General features: G+C 45.0%; 1 protein-coding gene across 5 annotated transcripts in view; it reads left to right on the plus strand.

Annotated features, from left to right (window-relative positions):
• The window catches only part of tdrd3 (tudor domain containing 3), a 182556-nt gene that overhangs the window by 34232 nt on the left and 120347 nt on the right, over positions 1-27977 (plus strand). For all 5 annotated transcript variants that reach the window (XR_011935141.1, XR_011935142.1, XM_072476317.1 and 2 more), the window contains exons 4-5: positions 22247-22407; positions 23547-23688. Coding sequence is in view for 3 of the 5 variants with exons in the window: in XM_072476317.1 (XP_072332418.1) it covers positions 22247-22407; positions 23547-23688 (303 nt within the window). In the remaining 2 variants the exon portion in view is untranslated. The remainder of the gene's footprint in view (positions 1-22246; positions 22408-23546; positions 23689-27977) is intronic.

Raw genomic sequence — 27977 nt, forward strand, 5'->3', positions numbered from 1 at the left:
GACTATCCATAAAAACAATGGGGGTAGTGTTTCTGTTGGGTTTTGCAGGTTTTTCCCCAGGACAATTCACATTTAAAAAATTTGGTCATGGGACATGGGTGTAGCAGGCTGTGCCAGCATTTATTGCCCACGGGCAGTTCAGAGTCAATCACATTGCTATGGGTCTGGAGTAGGCCAGACCAGGTAAGGATGGCAGATTTCTTTCCCTAAAGGACATTAGTAAACCAGATGGGTTTTTATGACAATCGACAATGGTTTCATGGGACTTCCGGTGACGGCGGGCGGGAGGCGGCCGCACAATGGAGAACCCCCGCTCGGGAACGGCAATTTCGGGGCTTTAAGCCCGGTCCCAGGGTCCGTGGAGGCGGCAGAAGAAGGGAGAAGGCACGGAGGAGGCACTGAGAAGACACAGGAGGGAAAAAAAACGGCAAAGTAAAATGTCGAGGGTGAGCAGAAAAACGGCCGAAAAAAAACCAGCTGGAGGTCCGTCGGGGAGTGGAAAGGTCATCGCGGGGTCACCAGGAAAAATGGAGGCTGGAGCACCAGGGAAGGCCGCACTGCTTACGGCTGAAGAAATAACCAAGGTGATGGCTGCGGAATTTGAAAAGCAGTTGGCGCAGATTGCGAAATGCATGGAGACGGTGAGGAAGGAGATGAGGGAGGCTTTGAGTGTGCTGGTGGAGGAGGCGGTTTCCCCGGTGAGGACTGAGGTGGCGAGCGCAGTGGCGGAGGTGCGAGAGCAAGGGGAGGCGCTGAAGGAAGTGGAGGAGACGTTATTGCAGCACGGTGATCAACTTGCCTCGATGGGGAAAGAGATGCGGAAGGTGATGGATACTAACAAGGATCTGCGAGGAAAAATGGAAGACCTGGGAAATAGATCCAGGTGACAGAACTTGAGGATTGTGGGGCTGCCCGAAGGAGTTGAAGGACCGAAGCCGACTGAGTATTTTGCCGCGATGCTGGCAAAACTACTGGGGGAGGGGGAGGACCCCTCCCGATATGAACTGGATCGGGCTCATCGGTCGTGGAGGCCTGCACCAAAGGCGAGTGAGCCGCCAAGGGCAGTGACTCTGTGCTTCCGTAGGTACAGGGTGAAGGAGAAGGTCCTGAGCTGGGCCAAGCAGAAGCGGGTGGTGCAGTGGGCTGGAGCTGGTATACGTGTATACCAGGACTTTACGGTGGAGCTGGAAAGGAGGCGGGCTGCCTTCAACCGGGTGAAGAGGGCACTGTACATTAGCAAGGTGCGGTGCGGCATTGTATATCCAGCGAAGCCGAGGGTGACTTACAAGCTCAGGGACATTTATTTTGGAATGGTGGAAGCAGCGGAGGAGTTTGCGAAAGCAGAAGGACTGTGGCAGAACTGACAAACTGAGGAATGGCCATGTGCTGATGTAACCTCATGACTGTATTTTCTTCTTTTTTGTATCACTGCGCGCAGGTGTAGAGATTAAAGGAGCCAAGGTGTTATATATTTGGACGAGGGAAGGGACGGGACTTTCACTCGAAATGAGAGTTCTTTGCGGTGTAGGTGGATAGGCGGGGTTTGTGTGCTAAAAGGGGATCTTCGGGCTTTCCTGGGGCCGGGCAAGTGGGAAAGGGACCCGGGCGGGGGCCTCCACGCTGGCCGGTGTGTGCCAGCCAGTGAATGGGAGTGAGGTGCGGGGAGGGGCTGCGGCCATCGGAGCCTGGCAGAACAGGGTCCGAGTGTCTAGCCGGGGTGGAAAGTTGGGGGGGGAAGGAACCGAGGGTAGGGTGGGGGGTTTTACAACAGGCCGTGGACGGGAGGAGCTGGAGACCTGGGGGGCGGGGGGGGGGGGCGGAGCTGTGTAAGATTAAGGGTGACTACGGGTAATCCCTGATTTATTTTTGTCATTTGTTTATGTAAACTTGGGGGTTGGTGGGTAGATGGGATCGTTGTTGTTATTATGGGGACTGACATATCTTGCTGATTATTGTTTTTCGTTGATGGATGTAAATGTGGGAGAAAATGTGAAAATGGAGGAGAATAAAAAAAAAAGACAATGGTTTCATGGTCATCATTAGACTTTTAATTCCAGATTTTTATTGAATTCAAATTCCACCATCTGAACCCGGGCCCCCAGAGCATTACCCTGGGTTTCTGGTTTACTAGTCCAGTGACAGTACCACTAGGCCACCGTCTCCCTTGCCAAACTAGTGCAAGAGCTCAAGGCATTTCAAGTGCTATTAAGTCCAGTACAATTTGATTTTTTTTTCTGTGACCTTTTTGCAGAGGCTTAAAACACAACAGTGACCATGCCCACAAACTGAATTAAGCAGCATGGTGAGATGCCACTAATTGCGTTTATTTGCAGCCCTTCGAGGGCTCTTCAAATTGAACCTTTGTTTGGGTGCAAGGGCAATGGTTTGAAACAGTGAATATTTAGTTTCCTAAGAACCTGACTTGTATACCAATAGAGCTGGTAAATAGTTCTCAATCATTTTTCAAGTCATTTCTGTTATTTAAATTCTGGTTATTCACAGCTGTTGGACTCGACTGATAAAGAATGCTTATTTTTTGTGAGAAACCCAATTTCAGCTGTACTAATTAAACCACATCAAGTTACCATACTGAAAAATATATAGAAATGTTTCTTTTAAAGCAAGGAAGAAAAAAACAATTGCATTCTAAAATGCTGGCCACATACCCATATTTATCTTTGGACGAGATGTTAAACGGGCAGGCATTGGCATTATTTCGAAGAGCAGAGTAGCTATCCTTGGTGTATTGGCTTACATTTATCACTCCATCAACATTGCAAAAGAACAATTATCTGTCATGGTGCTGTTTGTGGGGAATTGCTGTTCACAAATTGTCTGTTGCGTTTGCTACATTGCAAAAGTGACTATAACACAGACCTTTGTTTTCTGTTCAGCACTTTTTGATATTTGGTAGGTGTAAAAAACTGATTTATATATACATTTCTCATTGTCTTTTTTTGTTTTGCCTCCGAGTCTTTTTTTTTTGTTGCTTTTGAACATTTTTGTTTATGGTTCTGCAAATGAATTTCAGCAACAATGTGAATAACTTTACTAACTTGCACCCACAGCGGAAGCTGCCTCCAAATTCTCAACGATGCTATTGCTACCGGATTCCCTGAGTATTTCCCCGGGCCATTGGGAGCGGCGCTGTTGCTAGCACCTTCAATCCCGACCCCCTGCACAAACTCTGCTGCACTCTGACCCACTGGGAATCAACCCCTCTGACCCAACTCTACCTTTTCCACATTCGCCGCCCAGAAATAATACATCAGGTTCGGAAGACCCAACCCCCCTGACTGCCTTCTCCTCTGTAACAATACCTTTCTAACTCTGGCCACCTTCCCTCCCCATATGAATGAGGTAACCATTCCTTCAATCTCCCTAAAAAAATGCCCTTGGCAGGAAAATTGGCAGGCATTGGAAAATAAACAAAAATCGCGGCAACACGTTCATTTTAATTGCCTGTACCCGACCTGCGTGGGTTTCCTCCGGGTGCTCCAGTTCCCTCCCACAGTCCAAAGATGTGCAGGTAAGGTGGATTGGCCATGATAAATTGCCTTTAGTGTCCAAAAAGGTTACTGGGTTACGGGGATAGGGTGGAGGTGTGGGCTTAAGTGGGATGCTCTTTTCAAGGGCCGGTGCAGACTCGATGGGCCGAATGGCTTCCTTCTGCACTGTACATTCTATGATTCACTTCCTGCATCTTCTCGCTTTGATCTCTCACCTCGGCCCATGTCTTTGCCGCAGCTACCCTCACTGGGGCAATTGCCTCCTCCATCAACGATTTAAGTGTGACCATCATCTCCTTCCTCAACGCCTCCATGTGCCTCGCAAACTGCTTCTCCAGCTCCACAGTCATCACCTCAGTCATTGTTTCCACCGTAAGCAGTGTGGTCCCACCATGCCATCCAGCCTCCGCCATCTTCGCAGCGCTTTAGCTGGCGTTCTCACTCGACGGCGAACCCTCATTTCCTCCCCTCCTCGCAACTGCTCCTTGCAGTCCTTTTCGCGACTTATTATCTCTCTTTCTTCAATCCTCCAAAATTTACCCCTGGGACCAGACTTCAAACCTCCTAAAAATACATCTCAAGTGGGAGCCACCCAACATGCGACTTCTCTACATGCCGCCACCAGAAGTCGCAAAACCATTTATACCTGCCGTGTTTTGTTCTTGCCGGTGTGGTCGACTCCCTGTGTGCCCTTTTTGCTTTTCTTATACTGTGTCAATGCTTAGTTTTGGAATAGGAATTCTAAGCTTACCTTTTCAACTGTGCTTTTCTTTGGAATTTCTCACAAAGGACAATAGAAGTTTGGAACACTTCTCCGCAACAACAGTCGTTGCGAGATAAACCACAAATTTTAAATCTGAAGTTAAATCGTTTTTATTGTATAGAGTTATTTATGACACATGGGGCCAATTGGTCCCTTGAACCTAGGGATATTCTCCACAGAGCAATCCAGTCAATCCTCTTGGCTCTGCAAGTTAATTTCCTTCAAGTGCCTATCCAATTTGTTTTTGAATCATTGTTTCCGCTTCCACCATCCTCGTGGACCGTGACTTACAGGTCATTACCACTTGCTGTGTTTTGTTTAAAAACTCTCTGTATCTCTTGCCCAATACCTTAAGTCTGTCTCTCTTAGTCCTTGTACTATCAACTAATAAGAACATTGCTTCCTTGACTAAGGTCATCGATCAAAGTTAATCTTCTTTAATATATATTAACAACAAAGTTTAAAATATAGTATGAACTCAAAAATGGGAACATTGAAATAACGTATTTCAATAGAATTAGAGCGAACGGCAGTCAAATACGAATACACACAGCTAACAGCTAATGATGTCACAGCACTTGCTAAAGACACCAGCAATGGATTTAAATAAGAAGATGCATAATGGTAACACTCTAAATAACACTTCTTCCCCTGTTAAATTTTAATCCCCCTTAAAGACAGAAATACAAGAAATATATGCCTTAATTATAGTTAGTGTTTCAGGAGCTGTGATACGCGCAGTATCACTGGTGACTCCGTCAAGTCTGGTGTTGCTTGACTTTGTTCAACTGAACTTGTGGCCGCAGAAGTAGGCTGAGTATTTGTGCATGAGTGTGTCCCTCCTGAAACAGAGTCCACTGGAAATCCTGCGATAATAGGAACCACTCTTGTTCAATTTCCACAGCAGTGTTTCCTTTTGTTACGTTATCTGGAACTTTTGCTGTCTCCGAGTCATGGAGTAGATGAATATGATTTTGCTGTCTGCAAACAACTCTTCCATTGTTCAGTTTCGCTACCAAAGATACTTTAATTAAGAATAACTCTAGCCAACACTGATTACTGTCAAAATTCCTGATATAAACACAATCATTTGGGTTAAAACATCTCTGTTTAGCATGATGCTTTTCTTCTCTACTTTCCATGTTTGCTTTGACATTTGGATGTAGCAGATCCAGTTCAGACTTCGGCCCTCTACCCATCAATAATTCAGCTGGTGGGAGTCCCGTAGTTGTTGTGGTGTGATCCGATATTGTAATAAGAACCTTGAGAGCTTGGTCCCTAAAGTATTACCTTCCACCCTCTTCAATCCTTCCTTCAATGACTGGACAGCTGGCTCTGCCAAGTAAGTCATTTGAAGCTGCATGAACTGGTGCTGTACTCACATGGCTTATTTCATTCCTTTGCATAAACTCTTGGAGCAAGGAACAACTTCCTTGTAAATGTTGGACCATAATCAGAAAGAGAATCCGATAATCCATGAGTTGCAAAGACTTGCCACAGCCTCTCTGGTACTGGGAGCCTGTAATGTTGCTCATGATTATTATACTTCTAACCACTTAGAATGTGCATCTGTAAAAACATGTGACCCATGAAAGAACCTGTAGTATCCACATGATGTTTCAATCAAGTTTTAGCAATCAGGCCACTCCCAAGGATACAATGATGCTAGTGGCGCCATATCATGGTTAGATTGACATGCAGAGTAGGATTTCACTTTGTTCTTTAAATCTTCGTCCATATTAGGTGTTGACTTCTATCTTTATTAATACCACAAGATGCGAGTATGCTCCGTGTATTGAACAAATGACCACACACCCAGTGTATTAGTTCAATTCTAGTTTATTATTAAAAATAGGATTGGTTTTATACTTAACTTACATGCTACTACACATTGGACAATATCTATCAGCTTAAATGACCTTTACTTAACTTTCAAGTGACCGGCTCTGTGCAGGTTAGATAAGGCCTTTATCTGGTTCCCCACGTGTGGCGGCTGGAAGTTGTCAGGTATGTCTGGGCTAAGGTTCGTCCTTCTGGTAGTGATCGTGGGTTCTTGAATTTGGCTAGTCGATATGCTGCAGTTGGAGGGGCAGAGGCCGGTCACAAAAGAGACAGAGCGTTGGCCGCGCAGTTCCTCTTATCCTCTGATCTTTCGTGCTCTTTTGGGCGGTCCCTACTCAGGATCCAACGGATCAATAGGATTTCGATCACCCTAATCAATTCTGACCAATTAGGGGTGGGTACCTTGATAGCTGGGCGGGTCCTGGTTGTTATGAAATGAATGAAAATCGCTTATTGTCACAAGTAGGCTTCAATGAAGTTACTGTGAAAAGCCCCTAGTCGGCACATTCCGGCGCCTGTTCGGGGAGGCTGTTACGGGAATTGAACCGTGCTGCTGGCTTGCCTTGGTCTGCTTTCAAAGCCAGCGATTTAGCCCTGTGCTAAACAGCCCCACTTATTGTCCAAGGCATGTATGCACTCCCAAATAAGGTGAATAGACGCCCCCGCGTCTGTTACTACTGTTATGTTTCATTGTCCAGGGGAGATCTGTGATTGACCTTTAGCAGGTGCAAGTTTCTGTATAGGTCTGGGTTGCTGTTTACCAATACACACAAGCTGTGTCTTGTCTGTGTCCCAGCCTGACCACCATTCCCATTATCCTTTGCGGGCGGCCATTTTAGATGGCCACATAGGCCACCAAACATACAACCTGGCTAGACTTTTCATTCAAGAGGCACCTGATTGGTCTCCTGAATTTCACTCATTACATGCGAACGATCAGCGGGTGAAACCATTACTCTCGATCCTTGCAGTGTGAAACCATTCGCCTCACTTAACTCATCGTTGTGCTTCACATAAGACTTCAACCCACCATCTTCAATGATAGATGACCATCCTTACATCAAAAACCTTTAAATTTGTGACAGAATAGAATCTCTATCCATCCATGCTTAATTTGTTTAGCAGTCAATGGAGATTGGGCAAGTCTCTGGTACAAAAATCATCTCGGGAGGACACAATATCTGGCTTGGCAAATCTGGTAAAGGGAGACACTTAATGTGTCCGCATTAGCATTTTCCTTCCCTGCCGTGCTCATGATGCTGTACTGATAGCCGACAATGTAAGCGTCCAGTACTGTATTCTTGCTGAGGCCATGGGAGGAATACATTTTTGACTCACTGAAAAGCTTGTGGTTGGTACATATGGTGATTGAATGACCATAGAGGTACTGATGGAATCTTGTTACCACAAAAACGACAGATAGACCTTCTTTGCCAAACTGTAAAAACCCCTTTTTGCCTTTGTCCGGGTTCTACATGCATAAGCAATGGTTTTCTTTGGACCCGTCCTCCATTACATGAGAAAGTACCTCCCCTACACTGTAGGACTTTGCATCGAATGACAGAACAAGCTCCCTGTCTTGATCAAAATGGACTAATGGATTTGTCGATTCGACACCACACTTTGATAACTTTTAAAGCCGCCTTCTGTGCAGACTTCAACTTCCATTTGGTTTCTTTGTGCAGAAATAGGTACAGTGGGGCCAACCCTGCAGACAAGTCAGGCAAAGGTTTTCCATAATAGTTTATCAAACCTACAAATGACCTGAACTTGTCCACATTCCTGGGCTCGAGAGCTACGTTAAGCGCTTGAACATCTCTTTCCAGAGGCGATAAGCCTTGTACAGTGATTCTGTGGCCTAGATGCTCCATGCTTGGTGCCTGAAAAATGGTCCACTTCAGACTCAGTCCTGCCTCTGAAAACCTTTTTAAAACTCAACCCAGGTTGCTGAGGTCCTCCTCAGTCTTTCCTGCAATGAAGATGCCATCCGAGTAGATGGCAACATGGGGAATGCCTTATAACAGGTTGTCCATCGTCCTGTGCAAGATCGCCGGACTGGAGGAGACACCAAAAACCAAACTATTATACTTGAACAACCCTTTATGCGCGTTGATGGCCTCGTACTGTTTTGATTTTCCTCTTGCAGAGTTGTTGATATGCCTGGCTCATGTCTAGTTTGAATATGTCTTGCCTCCTGCAATGGTGGAAAACAGCTCTTAATAAGAATCTTTATTAGTGTCACAAATCTGCTTACATTAACACTGCAATGAAGTTACTGTGAAAATCCCCTAGTCGCCACACTCCGGCGCCTGTTTGGGTACACTGAGGGAGAATTCCGAATATCAAATTCACCTAACAACATGTCTTTCGGGCCTTGTGGGAGGAAACCGGAGTGCCCGGAGGAAACCCACATAGATACGGGGGAGAACGTGCAGACTCCACACATTAGAAATTTAAACAATTATAGAAAAAAGTACAATCTAGTCAGACATGTTGAAGAAATTTTAATATTGTTAGTAATGAAGTTTGTTTTAATATACCATTTCTTTATTTTGCATGAGATCACTCCTGGGACGAGGTTTCCTTTGTTCACAGTCTTACAAAATTAAAATAAAATATTGGGGTTTCTGTCCAGTATCCTAGCCACTGTTAGGTCTGGCCCAGGATCGTAATAGTCACACCGACCTGCCCCTGACCATGGAACAAATCTGAAGGGCCTAACCAAAAGGGTGTGTCGCCTCCTGGAACAAAGTGTCAAGGTAACCCTCCACCCTCTGACGCATCGTAGTGCCTGAAGCTCAGACTCAAGCTTGTCAATGTGAGCTCAAGTTGCTTGAGCTGTATAAATTTAAATTGCCAGCAGGGAATGGTTTTAGGTATTTGCAGGTGCGAGTCTTCCTGAGAAAACAGGTGCCGGCCTTTCCGCTGCTGCTGCCACGGGGGATACAGGATAGAGTAGTTTCCAGTACCTGGGTGGGAGATGGGAAGGTATCGGATATTTACCAGGAGCTTTCGTAGGCGGAGGAAACCCTGGTGGAGGAGCTTAAGGGCAAGTGGGAGAACGAGCTAGGAGGAGAGGCTGGGCTATGGGCAGATGCCCTAAGCAGGGTTAATACCTCCTCATCATGCGCCAGGCTTAGCCTGATACAATTTAAGGTAGTTCACCGGGCACACATGACAGCGGCTTGGATGAGTAAGTTCTTCGGGGTTGAGGATAGGTGTGCGAGGCGCGCGGGAAGCCCAGCAAATCATGTCCACGTTTTTGGCATAACCGAAGCTGAGAGGGTTTTGGCAGGATTTTGCTAAGGCAATGTCCACGGTACTAAAAACACAGGTGGTGCCGAGTCCGGAGGTAGCGATCTTTGGAGTGTTGGAAGATCCGGGAGTTCAGGGGGCAAGAGAGGCTGACATCTTGGTCTTTGCCTCCCTGGTAGCCCGGAGACGGATATTGTTAATGTGGAGGGACTCTAAGCCCCCGAGCGTAGAGACCTGGGTTAGTGACATGGCTGGGTTTCTCAGTCACGAGAAAATAAAGTTTGCCTTAAAGAGGGTCAATGTTAGGGTTCTCCCGGAGGTGGCAGCCGTTCGTCGACTTTCGGGGAAAATTAAAATGTCAGCAGATGCAGTATTCCAAGGGGCGGATTGTTGTTGTGTGGTTGAGGTGTGTGAAGATTGGGCTGGGGGGGGAGGAAATGTTTATTTTACCATGTTGGTGTCATTGTTTATGTTACTGTTATAAAAATTTTCAAAACGCTGCTTGAGCTGTTGTTGGATGTGAGAGATTGACAGTCATTTGGATTCCAAATTCTGAAGCAAAGTTGGAGCATTGTACACTCTAGGTCTGCAGACGAAAGGGGCCTCCGACTGCTGAGTAGGAGAGGGAGTGCAGCTTGTCCTGACTTTAGTTGTGTTTACTGCTGCAAGCTAGTAGTCTAGTCCAGGGGTTTTCAAACTCCAGGTCGCGGCCCGCGGGCAGCTGTCGGGAGGGTCGCGGAGTGATCGATTGTGGCATTTCTGATCGCGAGAAGAAGTCCCCCAACTGCCGCGACCTGCTTTTAAGAAAACTGTCCGCGGGCAGTTCCCGATTAGTTACGCCATTTGAGGGGATGGGCGGTGTGAGGCTGGGCTGTGTGCTGGTCACCGCGCGGGGCGGAGGGACGATGGCGACAACGTGACGTGGGCTGGCGGACGTTCACGTGGATGTGCGATGCTAATTGGCAGCTGCAGCTTGGAGCTTGGCTCTTGTGCTCATCCTTTACACTCTGTTCGGCTCATCCCCCACCACCAATCGGCACGATGCAACCTGCGGCCCCGTGGTCAATCTGTTCAACCGCCGGCACAACGTTCGCTTGCACTCCCACGATGGTAAGTACTGTAGCCATCTGGGATGGCCACTTACAAAGTAAACATGGATACTTGCAAAGACTCATGGGAAATATGGCCAAAACAGGATTCAGGCAAACTCCGAGCCTAAATGTATATTTGCTAACCGAGAACCAGACAGTATCGAAACCCGTAGCCGATTTGCATTCTAATGTCCCATTTCCCCAGGACAAACGACTGGAACTCCGGTATCAGATACAATCCCAGACACATCGGCGCCACTCCCATCACCCAGGAAACCCAAACAACTAAGGTCAATGACAGCTCAGGACACGCCCAGCCATCAAGGCACCCGCCCCTTTATTGGCTCTAATCGAAGCATGCCGAATTATTGGGTCCAAAGCGAAGGACCGCCCAAAATAGTGCGAAACCCCAAAGGATAAAGAGAGACAGCCATGGATTCGATCTCTTTTGGCCCTGGCACACCGGCACTCTTCGGCTTGGCCTATACCTGAAGCCAACTGCAGCACTACTACCAGAAACAAATTCAAGATCAACGATCGCTACCGGATGGATGAGCCCAGCGGAACCGAAGTTACTTCTCCAGACCCAGCCACTCCAATCTGAACAAATGCCTTGTTCCTCTGCCAAAGCCGGGTGCTTGAAAGTTAAGTACAGGTTGTTGTAGTGTTAGGTGTAGTTTAGCTTGTAGTGTTTTTATGTTGCATGTGTGAATTAATCTTGTGTGTAAATAAACCATTATTGAACTTGAACTAACTGACTGGTTTGTTGGGTCTTTAATCAATATCCGGTTGAACCTTGTGGTGGTATCATCTGATACCTGGCGACTTGAAAAGCAATATTACTCGATATTAAGACGGGCAACATGATTGGCGTCTCCGGTGCAGAATTGACAACAGTTCTTAGTGATGCTAGTGGGATAGTATTCCACTCATTAAAATTGGCAACAGTTATTGCCGACCTGACGGGACTCGACCTAGAAGTGATTTTGTCACTCCGAGAGAACCCACAAAACTTTGCATTAGAAATCCAATTGGAGAAGTGAAAGAAACCACAAGTGTAAGACACGTATTGATCAAACCTCCGAGATTCGGAAGTGCATAGTAATTTGCATGCGTACTAGCAGGGCTATAAGGTAAACCCGTTAGATTTTGTTGCGTAAACCGGAAAATAGCTTAGGTCATATCCGTTGTTTGCATCGCCGCCCTATTCCTCCCTGTCCCAAATTTAGAATACAGAAAAGAGATACCAGTAGAAATGGCAGTAAAGGCAATGCAACGCCTTATGAACCCACATGAATCCGAGGTCGCAGCGACCAATAGAGCAGCGCATTATCCCATATGGGAAGAGGAACTGAGGAAATACTTTAAGGGGAAAGGATGGCCCCTTTGGTCTGAGTTTTGTTCGAATGAAGAGTCAGGTCCTGGTAGCATCGGACAAACTTGGTGCGACAACCTAACAGAGATACACAAGAAGAGTTTAGGGAACGTTTGTAAGCCGATGGCAATCGTGTCCTGTCTGGCACAATTGCGAGACACAGAGGAGGTTGTGAGGCCGCTCTGCAGACAGCTTGGAGAGAAAGAGGAGAAGAGTGAGGGAAACGTTAGCAAGTGTGAAAAAGTTAATGAGCAACTCTGAGAGCAGCTAGCAGCAAAAGACAAGGGGATGGCTGATGTCAAAAGGGCACACTAATCTTGTCTAGTTCACCTAAGCAGCTTTCAGACACAATATGATATGGCCTACCAAGATGTACAACGTGCAGTCTTGGTAAAAGAAGAGACGGAACAACAGGTAGAACAGTTAAAGAAGCAATGCGCAGACTTGAAGGCAGCTTTACGAGCACGCCACAGTTCCACAACGGAACAAAGGCAGAGTTCAGTAGACCACACCAAATGCAGGCTGCGAATTTCACGGTTACAGTCACTGTCCGCAGTGCAAAATGGTTTCAGAGACACCTTTGGAACAAATTTAGACCAGGAAGATGGCCCCGATTGGCAGGAACTCAATGAAACTGCCTTTCGGTATGTAGAAGATAGTGAAAATCAGAATAGAGCGCCCCCCCCAGGCCCTGAAAAGGAAAGCACCTACACCACCGACTGCACAGGCAGCACACAACCCCATGAATCCAGTCACCACACAGCACAAGTCACAGAATCGCAAGGAGCCTGATTTCGTTTACACCACCCCACTAACCATCACCGAATTGAGAGATGCCTGTGCCAAAATTGAACCATTCCAACCCACAGCAGACCCACACCATTTCTTTGAGCGAGTAAGACAACAGACAGTTATGTACGGTCTGGACGAACTGGAGGAAGTGAAACTTATAGTGATGAGCCTTGACCCATCTGTTAGTTTAGCATTACCCGATCCACAGAATGTAGGAGGAGGAAGCCTCCAGGAGATGAAGGCAGCTATTTTAGATGCAATTGGTTATAACAGAGGAGATCCCGTAGAAGGTCTAAATCGTTGCAGACAAAGGAAAGGAGAGCACCCGACTGCATATGCAGGTCGCCTTTGGCTCCATTTTAAAGCGGTATTTGGCGATTTAGTCCGCACACACTTCAATGTCGAAAACACAACCAAATGGACCTGTATTTTAGTCTCCCACGCCACAGAAGCAGGTCAAAAAGCCTGTGCGAATTATGACCCCTCAGACGCCACACATAACGAAGTGTGGGACCTGAAGAGACTTTCTAGAGCTTGGGAACAATCCCTACATAAAAAGGCAGAGCAGGAGAAAGTAGAAGCAAACATGAATCCAGTAAGGACACATCAGGACCCCACATGGGTAAACGAGAGTAAACATGACGGACAGCACCACAGAGCACAGGGATGCTATAATTGCGGACAAAAGGGACATTACGTCCGCGAATGCAATGCCCCCCCCGAACCAGCAATGGAATCAGCAAGCGAACGCCCCACATGGGAACAACGCCAGGCCTATACACCGTATTAGCGCCCGCCCAGACAATTCTGCCATAAATAGCACAGATTGACGGTGTTCGGACTCCTCAACTTGGGTCTGCGACAAACTCTGGCACAAGTCAGGCAGACCAGTCGTCACAGGCACAGTCTGGGATACCTCGTACAGTTCCTTTGGGACACAGGAGGGTCCCGCACTACTTTAAATTCCTCTGCAATGTTTCAGCGAGATAAATGGCCCACTACAGACGCTATCCCTCTTAGCGGATTTCCAGGACACATCCTGCAGGGATATATTATGGCCCCCGTATCTATCCAAATTGGAAACGTTAATGCCAAGCACCCTGTTGTTTTAGTAGATTCGCCCCAAACAGCAGAACACATTTTAGGGATCGACTTCATGAGTTCACACAACCGTTACTTTGACCCCGTGCTTAAGTGTGTTTGGAAAATGGCTAGACCAGCGAGAGCCCCCGCCACGCTCACAGTAGGAGACTACGAACACAGAATCTGCTCATTAGGCGACTATTGGTTTGATCCGCAAGCCATTAGTACAGATAGGACAATTAGAGAGGTCCTAAGGAAACACAAAGCATCCTTCGCCCAGCACAAGCATGACTGTGGAAGAATTCCGGGAACAGTCGCCATTACAGGTCCCGATCCCAAGCCCCAGAAACAATATGGCTTCCCACAGCAAGCCGAGGGAGAAATTGCAAAAGTAATTCAAAGTTTGCTAGACCAAGGTGTAATTCGGCCCGTAGCCTCAACAAACAATGCCCCAATTTGTCCCGTAAGGAAACCAGACGGTTCATGGAGACTGACCATCGATTACAGAGAACGCAGTAAAATAACTCCATTAGCAGTCCCTACCGTTGCCACGAGTCCTGAGATGATGCTAAAGCAGGGACTACAGTCAAGGTATTTTAATGTACTGGACATTAGCAATGGCTTCTGGTCCATTCCATTATATAAGAATTGTCAATATAAATTCGCCTTCACGTTCCAAGAACAGCAATATACATGGACTTGCCTTCCGCAGCTCCTCCTCCAGTTTCCACCGACAATTGGCAAATGGACTATCCAAATGTTCCCGACCTGAATGCCTCATTCAGTATGTTTGCCCCTACAAACTGATTCCAAGGAAGAGCACATTTCGCTTCTTTCTGAATTATTAGGTCTCCTACACTCAATTGGATGTAAAGTCAACCCGAAAAAGGCTCAAATCCTAAAAGAAAAGGTCTTTATATAGGCACAGTCATCACGCACGGAAAAAGAGAGATCGAGCAAAAACGGATTGATTCGATTGTTAAATTGCCCTTGCCCCATAATGTCACTGCACTCCAGTCATTTTTAGGACTGGTTGGTTACTGCAGGAACCATATAGACGGTTTCGCCACCAAGACAGCCCCACTTTCCGAGCTCCTAAAAAAGAACGCCCCTTGGGAATGGCTTCTACAGCATACGGATGCCATTGATATATTAAAACGCGCCCCAGGTACAGCCCCCGCTTTGCAGGTACCAGACCAAAACTCCCCATACGCCATAGAAGTAGCGACCACCGACCGAACCCTATCGGCCGTACTTCTCCAAGAAAGGCACGATCGTTTAGGACCCGTAGCCTATGCGTCACGAGTTTCGGACCCAGTGGAGCAAGGATTTTCAGCCTGCGAAAGGCAGTTGCTCGCAGTTTTTTTGGGCTGTTCAGTACTTTGCATACATCACAGGCCTCAACCCCAAAACGATTTTAACCGAGCACACCCCAACGCAACTACTGTTAGATGTAGGTTAAAGGACGATTCAGTTAGCCAGATTAGAGCTAAATGGACCCTACTCTTTCAAGGAAGGGACATCACAGTAAAAAGGACAAAGACACACATTTTAAGCAGATAATTTGCAGTATGAAGGAACCCCACATGAGTGTGAAATCATCGCAGCCATGCACAACACAGGACCCTTTATTCCTAAATCGCTACCCACAAAAGCAGGCATCAGACCACAGAGAACCCAGCCCACGGATAAATCTTAAAAATTTATGTAGATGGCTCCTCCACCATTCTTAACGGAAAACGGATTACAGGATGTATGTATGTGGAGGACGCGCATTAGAGGAGATATCACTAAAATTACCAGGACATTTAGGATCGCAGGCAGCCGAGTTAGCAGCCATTGCATACATAGCACCCAGATTCTTTCCCGACCACCGCAGATATATATTCGGACAGTTTATATGTCTGTAACAGTTTGACGGAATTCCTGCCCCTGTGTGAATCTAGAGGATTCATATCCGCCGACGGTAAACCCCTACCCTCAGTGCCATTACTGAAGCACATTATTGAAACAGCAAAAGACCGCAAATATGGCATAATAAAGGTTAGAAGCCATCATCGTTCCTCCCCACCCGGCAACGTAAAAGCAGACACCCTAGCAAAGGCAGGATCACGACACGGTCACGTTTGGCAACCCCCCGAGAGTGCCCCAGTCCAGGTCTCACAGGCGAATATCCAAGATTTAGCACAGGACCAAAAGGCAGACGACACTCTTCAGAAAATTTTAAACGGTAACTTCCCAGCCCCCTACGACAAATTCAAGGACACACTGACGGTACAGGTCGGAATTGTATTAAAGAATGGAATTTATGTGATCCCCATCCAGGACAGGGAACCAGATTATTTGTAAGTTTCATGACGGACACGGACATCAGCGGATAGAAACCACCATTGCCCACTTAAGACCTTTGTGCTGATGGCCCGATTTAAAAGCAGGCATCACACATTATATTGAAAATTGTTTAATTTGCACTCAAAATAATCCAGACAGATACTCCAGGAAAGGTCAGTTGAGATACACCGGCCCTGTGAATTGCCCATGAACGAATTTACAGCTAGAATATATTGGTCCCCCCCCCCTCCCCCTCACTCTGCAGAAATGGTTTTAAATATGTGTTGGTGGTGATCGACACCTTCACAAAATGGGTGGAAGCAGTTCCCTCCAGGACAAACACGGCTGAGGCAACAGCCAAGATTTTAACACAGCAAATATTTACACACTGGGGACTCCCCCACAGCATTGAATCGGACCAAGGTTTGCATTTTACAGGAAGAGTGATGCAGAACGTTTTGACGATTTTTGGGATAAAACAAAAATTCCATATTGCCTATCACCCACAATCCAGCGGCGTTGTGGAACGTATGAACAGAACCCTAAAAGCGACTATCAGGAAAATGGTGCAATAGCACAACACTGCATGGGACACAGTTCTCCCATTTGCACTTATGTTTATTAGGAACACGGCATCAAGTTCCACAGGTTTCACCCCCACACCCTTATGACCGGACGACCCATGAAAGGAACTGAATATTTATTAGGACTTGATTTGGCCAGCCCCACAGTCAGCGCCCTCACCCACGAAAAAGCAGTCCAACAGGTAATAGAAAATGTTAAGGCAGCCCAGCTCGCTGCAGCTGTCTGACTAGGCGCTAGGAAAAAACAGAGTAAGGCCTGCTTTGATGTAAGGCCTGCTTTGATAAAACGGAACACCCAGTAGAGTGTACAGTCGGTCAGCAGGTGATGGTTTCCCTACATAACCCCAGTTCATTCCTCTGCCCTAAATTTGCAGGACCCTACTCGATTTCAGATAAAGTAAGCCCCATGGTATATAAAATAACGTATTCTAATGGAAAGTTAGGATGGTTTCATATCAACCAACTGGGTTTATGGAACCCAGTGCAGCCACTCACACCACGTCTCCCTGGCAATAGCAGACGACTACGCCCTGCCCACTGACAACCTAGTCCGACCCTCCCCTAGCCAGGACAGCACGTCCACAGACCCGACCTTGTCCCTGCCCCCGGGAACGACTTTCCACCTTAAACTTGATTCGGACGATAGCGACAGCACTCCAGACTTGTTTGAAATCAACGACCAATGGCACACCGCCCAGGTCCCAGTCGCTCCAGCCCCAGGAACCCCGACCAAGATATGTTTGGCCCCTCATACCCCCTTTCATTGCCACAACCAGAGCCACCGCCCAACGATAGAAATTTGCCTTTTGCAGCTACCACCCCTTCTGACCAAAGAATTTCCCATTGGCACCCCGATAACTCTTGTCGATTGGTACGGAACGATGACACGGATCCCACAATGGCCCACGCGGCCAAGGCACGAAAACGCCAGACACGAGTTTGGCAACCGGGAGATGGTGATGACTCAGAGTCTGACTCCCGTTATGGGAACCCCTTTTCGACGCTTTTTGATATGGAACCCTGAGGTGTCCAGATAATGAGGAAAAGGAAACGATTGAGATTTACGGTGTCCTATTTTCTGATGGAGCCTGCCCGCCTTTATTTCTTGAATTTCTTGATACAGTTTATTCTTCCGGTCTCAGACGATTCATTAATGTCACCCGTCCACTAAATTTCTTGATGCAGTCATGATTATTCGTCTGCACATTGTCGGAGTCCATATTTTTGCAAATTCTTTGAGCTCATGTCAGGTCACCCAGGCAGTGGAGTAACGGCACTAATCCCCGCCCTGCTGAGGACCCCCTATGTATTCGGTCAGCCAAGCTCGGGTAGTGGAGCAACGGCACTGATCACCACTCTATCTGGGGATTCCACCCATTCTTGCCCTGTCGCGGCTCATACGCACCCCATGTTCCCATCACTGATTTGGAATTTAAAAAAAAAAACTCTACTGTCTCTGGCAGGCCTTTGTTTCCCCTGATCTGTTCTTTTTTTTGCTTGTGGTTTAAAGAATGCTCTTTGCCACAGTCTCTGCACTCAACTTTGGTTTCTGGTGACCCTTCGGTCGCTCACCCCAACTGCTGTTTACATGTTCAACACACTTGGTTGAAACAAAATTTGCTGCTACTACAAAAAAAAACTACCTCCGCACTGGACGGAGAAGTGGTCTGTGACTGGGTTGGATGCAATGAGAGGAAGCCAGGGCAGGTTGGTCGGTGAGGAATACTGATCAAATGGGGCCATTCAATAGGGCTATGTGAACGCTGGAAGAAACCTACACAGTCAACACTTTATGTCGCCACTCTCTGGAAACCAGGATGTAAGTGCTTTTGGTGAGAATGGAGCAGAAGGTGACTGCATGTTTGGATAGTGTAATGCAGTGGAACCAGTAAGAAATAGTGTGACATTGTGTGTGTTTGACAAGTTACTTCATCTCTTAAAGTCGTAGATTGTAAAGTAAAAACAAGATTGTGCTTTTTTCTATAATTGTTTAAATTTCTAAAGAAATGGGAATATATTTAAAACAAAGTTTGTGTGTAAATGTAAGGATGTACATGTTCAACTGAAATTTTTTAATTTTCATCTGTAAAAAGTCTTAAACGTGGAAAAATCAGGTGTTGGAAATAAGTTTCAAAGTTTAAAAAAAAAGACTGCCGACCATGACTGCCCTTTAAATCTGAACGATTGAGTCTTTACGGCAGAGGCAGCGGCAGAGAGAAGGTCACACGACCGGCATGTACACTGACGTGCCCGGTGCGTCAATGCTTTGGGTGCAATATCATAAAGGTGAAATTCCTCCATTTTGTAGCTGCCCGGCAGCAAGAATCGAACTGTGTGAAGAACTGAAGATGGGTTGCTAATGTCAGCCGGCATGTCTTGCGAACTTCAGCCGGGATGGGTCCCCAAGGTCGCTGGTTGGTAAAAGTGGGTCCCGGGAAAAAAGTTTGAAAAACGCTGGTCTAGTCTTTGAGCAAAGGCTCAATCCCAATCTGGACTGGTCAGTTAGCTGATTTTTCAAGTAATAATTCTATTGTTTGAATACTCATATTTTTAGAAGCAAGAACAGGAGAGTTGGTTTTAAAATAATTTGGCAATCCTGAAGATCAGAGATTATATCAGTTTCCTTAATTTTTATGCCCAGTTGGAAATATACCTCAATTCCCTTTTCTTGAAGCTGGCAATACTGGTATGGAAATTGTTATATATGGTATTCAGTGAGAGGGAGAGTGAAGGACTGCAATTAAAATGAAGATTATAGTTTGTCTCAAGAAGGAGGGAAGGACATCCAAAGATGTGCAGGTTATGTGGAGTTATGGGATTACAGGGATAGTGCGAGGGAGTGGGCTTGGATAGCTCTTTCAGAGGGTCAGTGCACCCTGCCTAAACCGGTTGCACCCTACCTACAGTACCAATATATTTTATAGTGTTCCCAGATTTTTAAAAGACTTTTCAGAGGCCATGGGCAATGCTGGCTAGTCCAACATTCATTGCCCATTTCTAATTGTCCTTGGGAAGGTGGTGGTGCACTGCTGCCTCAAACAACTGCCAACATGACCCATATAATATAGTTCCAAGTCAGGATGGTATGTGGCTTGGAGGGGAACTTGCAGGTGATGGTGTTCCCATCCACCTGTTGCACTTGTCCTTCAAGGTGGAATAAGGCTGAAAGCTGATTTAATTTGTTTGCCTCACATACATGATAATGTATGTATGTTGAAGAGATTAGAGGTATAATTTAATTTGATTATTTGGATGATGGACATATCATATTCCGACATCAGCCTCTGATTATTCTAAATTTCAGTATGCTCTCAAACAAAAGACCTGAACTTGAGCTGCTGTTCGATTGCCTCCGTTAATCTGATGCTACACGAGCAAAAGTTATAATTGTTTTAACTGTTCATGCATTTCTTTTAGAATTGTACAGAATGTGATCCGGGCTATATCTCACTATTTTAAAAATAAGTCGTTGTCCATTTAAAACTGAGATGAGGTGACATTCTTTCTCTGAGGGTCGTGAGTCTTTGAAACTCTCCCTTAAAAGGTGGTAGAAGCAGAATCTTTGTAAAATGTTAAGGCAGTGGTGGGTGGATTCTTGGCAAGTAAGGGGGTAATAGGTTATCGGCCTCGGGTTGTAATAGACACTTGAAGAAAGAACATTCACTTGGCTGTGGGAAAAGAGAGCGGAATGAGACTAGCTGAATTGCCCTTGCAGAGAGTGGCACAGATCCAATGGGCTGAATGTCATCCTCTGTGCTGTGTCACTATTCCATAATTCTATGTCCCAAAATTAAATCTTGTTCTGTTCTAAGGGGCATTATTTTTAAATTTTATGGGCGGGATTCTCCGCCGGAGGGATTCTCCGTTTTGCCGATGCCCAAGGGTTTCCCAACGGCATGGGGCTGCCCCACAATGGGGAACCCCATTGACCAGCTGGCATAACAGCGAATCCCGCCGGTGGGTCGAGGCAGAAATTTGGCGGGGAGGAGAATCCAGCCCAATGTTCTCCAAAAAATTAATAAGTGATGGACATTTTCCACTGGTGCTGTTGAGTTAAAGTTCTTCAACAAATAGCAACAAATCTGTCTGGAATGAGAGAAATGGCAGAATTCCTGCCCATTGCAATCCCTCATTTGTACGTTGAGTTCCATATCCTTTCAGTTGTCATTTCTTCCTCTGCTAACTTAGCTTCTGACCGAGACAACAGGCAACTTGTTCCTTTGCCTCTGACAATGTTGAGTTGGCTTCCTTTGAAGGGTGAGAGTGTGTGTTGACTTGAGCGTGGAGTGTTTTTCTCTCGATTGCCTCCCTTCGGCTAAATGATGCCCATGACTTAAATTTAGAAAGAGTCCAAGAATTTATGCCAAAAGCCTGTTGTTTCATGCTGCAGAGCATTTTTGCATGAACAGCCTGAGGGTGGTGAAGCGATCAAGCACAGTAATTAACCAAAATCCTTTGTTACATTTTCGCCAGACATGAGCATCTTGCATGTCAGCACATCCAATGTTCGCATTTAAGATTTTTTTTCTTTATGGGAAATCTTTAACCATTTAATTTTGTAGGTTTTGTTCGTAATTGTAGTTAAATGTATCTGCCAGTTTACAACAGATTTTTCATATGAGAGTAAAACTTAACCTCTCTTCATTCTTTTTGTACCAGTGCAGCTTTGCACTATTCTGAGGGATGTTGGGGGCCAGAGGTGGCAGTGGGCAGATGAGCAACCTGCGTTTTAAAAATAACTGATTTATCTAAGTTCAGTTTTTCAAAGCAGATAATAAACTTAGCTGTACTCTGTTGGAAATCCCAAACTATATATGATCGAAGTTGAGCCACTTTACAGAAGGAAATTTGTAACAGCTATGCTGTTTTGAGGCTTTTTTAAAAGACACATTGAAAAATGTCAACATTGCAAGGAAAAAGGGCGGCATGTGGCACAGTGGTTAGCACTGGGACTGCGATGCTGAGGACCCTGGTTCGAATCCCTGCCCTGCGTCACTGTCCGTGTGGAGTTTGCACATTCTCGCCATGTTTGCATGGGTTTCACCCCCACAGTTCAAAGATGTGCTGGTTAGGGGGATTGGCCACGCTAAATTGCCCCTTAATTGGAAAAGAAAAATAATTGGTTCCTCTAAATTTATTTAAAAAAACATTACAAGGAAAAGTGTTTTGTACTTCCATTTCATGTATTTTAAAATATTGCTTTTGTATTGATCATATGGAACTTTTAAGAGAAATATTGGCTGGAATGTTCTGGCTGTTAACGCAGGTGAGATCTTCCAGTCCCTCCAATGGCGCACCCCTGTTGTGGGTTTCACAGCACCAAGGGAATCCAATTCAACGGGAATCCCTGTTGACAACGGTGGGACCAGAAGATCCCACCACCGGCCAATGGTGGGCTGCCTCCCCTGCCCTGAAACATGAAGCAGGTTGTTCAGTAAATCTTGCCCATTATATTTTCTGTTTCTCTTTGCACAATGATTTAAATTTGTTCAATAGGTGATTGAGTATTTTCAGTACTCTGTGAGTTCATACTTACATTAACGTGGGAAGTTAAATGCTTTTTATGTGAAATTGATGTCTTGGATCACATAATAATTCTTCCATAACACATTTATTTTTAGCTTCAAGGTCCATGTGTCTTGCAGCTGCAAAAGATCAGGAATATATCTGCTCCAAAAGATCACGAAGAGTCTCAAGCTGCCCCAAGGATGTTGCGTGTGCAAATGACAGATGGGAATGTGAATTGCATAGGAATAGAGTTTAGTCATCTGTCTAAAATCAGGTGAATTTTGTAGATTTTTTTAAAATAAAAAAGGAACAATGTTATAATTGTAATCCATAAAACTAAGCTATTGGTTTGTTCTGGAAGATTTGGTTATCCATGCATTTGGTGTTATCAGCACAGCGGTGTAGAACAAGGATTATTCATCCTCTCCTGTTTCGAAGCATTAAATATCAAAACATAGTTTAATTTTCTGCTTCAGTTATCCCAAGTGAGATCAGTGAATCAAAATGACCTATTTATTAGCATTAATTAATATTCTTATGACTAGAATATAATAGTAGAAGCAGGCCATTCAGCACCTTGCGCATGTTCCACTATTAATTTAGATCGTGGCTAACTTGGATATTATCTTTATTTACCTGGCAGTTATTTATAACTGTACCTGATTCAATGTCTCAGTTTTGGTAGTCTCAACAGTTTCAGATTCCCACTTTATTTGTGTTACAAAGTGTTTTTTGAATACATCACTGAGCAAGTTTGGTCTAATTTAAAGGTTATGCTCCTTTTGTACTCTACTCCCCTTACCAGAAGGAATCATTTCATTCTATCAATCCTATCACATTGTTAAGATCTCTGCAGAAATCAATAACCTTAAAAAAAGAGCTGAAAGAATGACATGTCAAGATTTCACATTTTAAGAAATTTACTGTAACTAATGACCAAAAACATTGCTTAACACTATCTTTGTAACATGTACTTTAAATGATATGATGGTTTAACCCCATGTTTATTCTTAGCCTGAACAAAGAATGCAGTTTCTGTCCACCTTAGAATTTATAAAAGTATTCACATTTTTTGTGTTTACTCCTACTGTTCATTGTTTGAACTAACTCTGTCAAGGTTTCATGGGCATTATCACTCTGACGCTGGATTGTGATTGCATTTTTGGAGAAATGGACATGATATCATTTATACCTTGTCTTTTGCAAATAGATGACATACTGTGTCAGTTCATTCTGTTAATAAGAATATTGGCGTATTGGCATTAAAACGTAACAGACTGAAACCTAAAGGTATGAGAGATGGGACTTGTGCAAACTCTCTTTACACTGTGTATTTGAGCCAATTGTTTGACACTTTAATTTGTACTTCAATAGAATTTATTTCCTTAATGAAACTTATTTTTTTCCTGTTAGCCTCAACACCCCACCTGGCACAAAAGTAAGATTATTTGGAACGGTTAAAATAAAGAATGGATTTCTGTTGTTAAATGATGCCAACATTTTTGTCCTTGGTGGCGAAGTGGATCAACTAATCGAAAAGTGGGAATTGCAAAGGGTGAGAACTTGATTCATATTTTCAATTCAAATCCCACTACAATACTTCAGTAAACTTCGACTAATTTTGCAGAAAAGTGACAAATTAAAATGGAACTAACGGATAAAATAGAACTTTAGTTTATTCACACCTTCAGTATTTTCCAAACAGATGCATTTAAAAAAAATAAAACAGTGGGTCTGTTTTATGTACTGAGGAAAATAAAATCTGCTTTTGGTGCAAATCTGTAAAGTTCTTTAACCAAGACCACAAAAACCGTGCAGCCTGAAATTCCCCTATGGAAATTTGAAATGGCTGACATCAGTTTTTGACCCACTTCAGATTAGATTTTGGCACCTGTTGGGACAGTCATTTCTTGCAGACAAATGTTTGGCTTAAGGAATAAGAAACTACCATTTTGTGGCAGTAACTTCAGTGGAAATCTGAAGGGGTCCTGTCTTGTGTCTGTGCTCACAGACAGACACACACGCGCGCACACACACACACACATCTTCTCAATCTCCACTTGTAATTAAGAAGTGAAGTTAATAGAGGTGAGCTATTGTTCACATTTGGATGGAAAATTGGCGACTGTTCTTCAGTAACAAATTATTTACCATTTTACAACCGGGCATGATTAAAAATGGGAATTTGACTCTCCTTTTGGTTAGATCGTTTGGTGTAGTTGGGGCGATGGAGATTAAATGCTAAAATTTGTAAGAACAAAGTGGTATATGTGCAGTATGAACTCTTACAATGTATTGCTGCAAAAAGACATTCGGTGAAAGCTTTTCATCTATCATTCATCAGGACAATCGCAAGAATACCAATGTCAGGGGAAACAACTTTATACTGTATGAGAAGAGGGTGCTGATTGATTGGCAAGTGGATTCTGGCAGATGTATTGCCATGGAGATTCACCAACTGATGGTGACTGACAGTTAATTACCAAGCATTGTTTGAAATTTAAACCAGGCATTTAGACCCTGGTCAAGGCATTGCCCTGTGGAATGAACCAGTGAATGACTTTCTGTTAATTTGTTTAGCTAAAACAGGCACGTGTGCATGTTCTTTGTGTATGCAAAGAACAGGACGCTGTGTATTATATGGAGCTTCCAGTGCGCTCAAATTCTCCAGACTGCAAGCCCGACTGACATGCTATTTGACAGCATAATTCTTAGCACACTGAGGATTATTTAGCAAATTTTGTCCAATCACGATCTCTTATCATGTGGGGCACATTTGTGTTTTGCAAACATTGGCTGGTTGTGTACGGTCTGTACTTTGTTGCAAACAGTGGAAAGGACATGCGGTTTGGTGTGTTCTGTCAGTCTTTGGGAAGTATGGCCAACATCACCCTGGCATTGAAATTCTCATACCGCATTACTCATTTGTGTGATCGGCAGAACGTCTTTTTGGTTTGATGGCAGCACCCTGTTAGTAGCAAATACTGCTCATGTTGTACTGCATTGCAGCACAGTGAGACAGCTGGCTTTAGCTGTTGATCAAGTTTTTGAGATACCTTGTTATTCCTGGGTAATCTGAGGCAGACTGAGCACTTATCTGGGCCGAAAGTGACAGTCATAGACCCATTCATTAAAAAAAAATGTAGAATACCCAATTCATTTTTTCGAAGTAAGGGGCAATTTCGCATGGTCAATCCACCTACCCTGAACGTTTTTTGGGGTTATGGGGGCGAAACCCACACAAACACAGGGAGACTGTGCAATAACTCACTTCCTGGTACCCAAAATCTGTCCAGCTGCAAGGCACAAGTCAGGAGTGTGAAGGAATACTCCCCACTTGCCTGGAAGAGTGCAGCTCCAGCAACACTCAAGAAGCTTGACCCCCATCTCAGACAAAGAAGCCTGCTCACTTGGCACCCCTTATACAAACATTCACTCCCTCCACCACCAACGCACAGTAGCAGCACTGTGTATCATCTACAATATGCACTGCAGGAACTTGTTGCTCTTTTTAACCATAGTCTATTTGCTCTGATTACGTCACCTTTGCTCATCAGTCGCCAGGTATCTTTATGATACCGCCACGTGGTTCAAGTTCAGGTTATGATTAATAATACAGCACACCACTTTCTAAGGATTAAAACAACGGTCATTTATTATATACAACAAGCAATATTAATACACTAATACTACTATCTATATAATAAACCTATCACTACTGGCCAATACTTAACTTAGGAAGAGCCCACCAGGTCTGGGAAACGAATGGCTTGTCCAATCCGATCTGGCCCGCGGGATTCAAAAGTCTGCTACAGGTCGGTGGCTAGGTGTCTCTACCGGATAGCGATCGCTGGATTCAAACATACTGTTGTCGGTTGCTGTTCTTGCGAAGGTCTCGAGCAGGCGAAGAGGAGAGAGAGAGAGAGATCTGAACTTGGACTCTCACTTTTATAGGGCCCAGGGGCTTCCCGCCTCCCGGGGCAGCCCCTGACCCTGAGTCCCAAGTGATTGGATCTGTCCCCAATCTCTGGGGTCGATGTGTCCAATGGTGAGGCGATTCCTCGATCAGGGGGTGGTCGCTCACCTGTCTTTGTTTCGGCCACTGCAGGCGCCGACAGGTCTGGCCCGGTATTCAATTGCTAATATGTTGCAATTGTTCCCGGGGATAGCCGATTTAACTGTGGATGTCTGATCAGATGGGCTGCAAACAGTCCTGAATGCAACTGCAAATACCTGAGTTGATGGGCTGTTGATAGCCCTGAGTATCGATCTGGGCTAACTTCCCAGAGCCGAATATGCAATACTGTCTGCAGCTGCCTGCTTGTGTCTTCTTAGCTGCTTTTCCCAGCAGTCTTTCGGGTTAGCCATTTTAAACTGGGTTTTGGCCAGATTAATCGGAACGCAGCCATTTTACGTGGCTACAAACTCACTAAGGCTCCTTAGGCAGCAGCTTCCAAACCCATGACCACTACCATCTAGAAGGACAAGGGCAGCAGGTACACTGGAACGCCACCACTTCGAAGATCCCCATGATCACTCAATTTCCTGACTTGGAAATATATCACAGTTCCATCACTGTCACTGGGTCACCATGATGTAGTGCTGCAGCGCAAATATCTATTGCTTCAATAAGTGGAGTATTGGTTAATAGGTGAGGAATGTCGAAAGACCACATGGGCATACCGTCACTGCTGATATGCAAGTCCTGTATGGTCTTTGCAAATGTGAAGGAATCCTTCAGCATATATGTGGGATAACCTGTTTAAAACTGGTGCTAACAATTCGCCCAACCATTTTGCTAATTCATGCTGTGCAGAACTGGTCAAAAATAATACAGGCCGTAAAGGGACATCACTTGTATGCCTTGGACGGCTCATACTTAGGCGGGCGCAGTGAGCCTTGAGATCGAACCCTGTCATATATAGCACGTGGCATCTCATCACTCTTACAGAAATCTAGCAAGTGTTTTTAAAAGATTACCTTTGAGCAGAGCTGACTGGTCATGTTGAGTGACAAATCCAATCGATATGAAGTTTGACTCGTATGGCGTGTACGAGTGGCACAGTAGCATAGTGGTTAGCACTGCTGACTCAGTGCGCCGAGGACCTGGATTCAGTCCCGGCCTCGGGACACTGTCTTTGTGGAGTTTGCACGTTCTCCCCATGTCCGCCTGGGTCTCAGCCCCATAACCAAAGATGTGCAGGATAAGTGGATTGACCAAGCTAAATTGCCCCTTAATTGGAAAATTAAAAGAAAAGGAATGGCAAGTATTTTGTTGATGTAATTATGATTATGAAGGCTGATCTTTCTTGCCCCTTTGTCAGGTTTGCTGAAGTGTATGTCCAGATTAGTCTTAAAGTTGAGTTCCATGAGAAATGTGCCTTCAAAGGAATGACGTCTAACCTCTACCCCTTGCATATTTCCAATATGTGCATGATAAGTTTGCTATATTTAAATCCGCAGCAGCATGTAATATTTTTCCTGCATATCTTAATGGGCTCCATTCTGTGCTCAAATTCAACTTCAAAATGTTCAGTCAAATAAACACCCTTTCCTTGACGTCTTCATTGCATCTGTCAGGGCTTTCTCTACCCTGATCTACTGCAAATCTATCTTCAGTGGTAGTACAGATGTTGGGATTCTTCCAGTTCCAGGTGTGTATTAACAACCTCCTAAATAAGGCTGGAACCATTTGCTCACTATGCAAGCTTGATGGTGAAATGGGTGCATCAAAGACATCTTGCGGGATAATAGCTACCCTGAAGAGATCATTCCATATTATATATTGTGTAAACTAATGAACGGACCTGTCAGTTTCAGCCTCGAAAAGGGCCCAGTCTACTT

Source organism: Scyliorhinus torazame, chromosome 15 (genome assembly GCF_047496885.1).
Source record: "Scyliorhinus torazame isolate Kashiwa2021f chromosome 15, sScyTor2.1, whole genome shotgun sequence".
Classification (NCBI taxonomy): domain Eukaryota; kingdom Metazoa; phylum Chordata; class Chondrichthyes; order Carcharhiniformes; family Scyliorhinidae; genus Scyliorhinus; species Scyliorhinus torazame.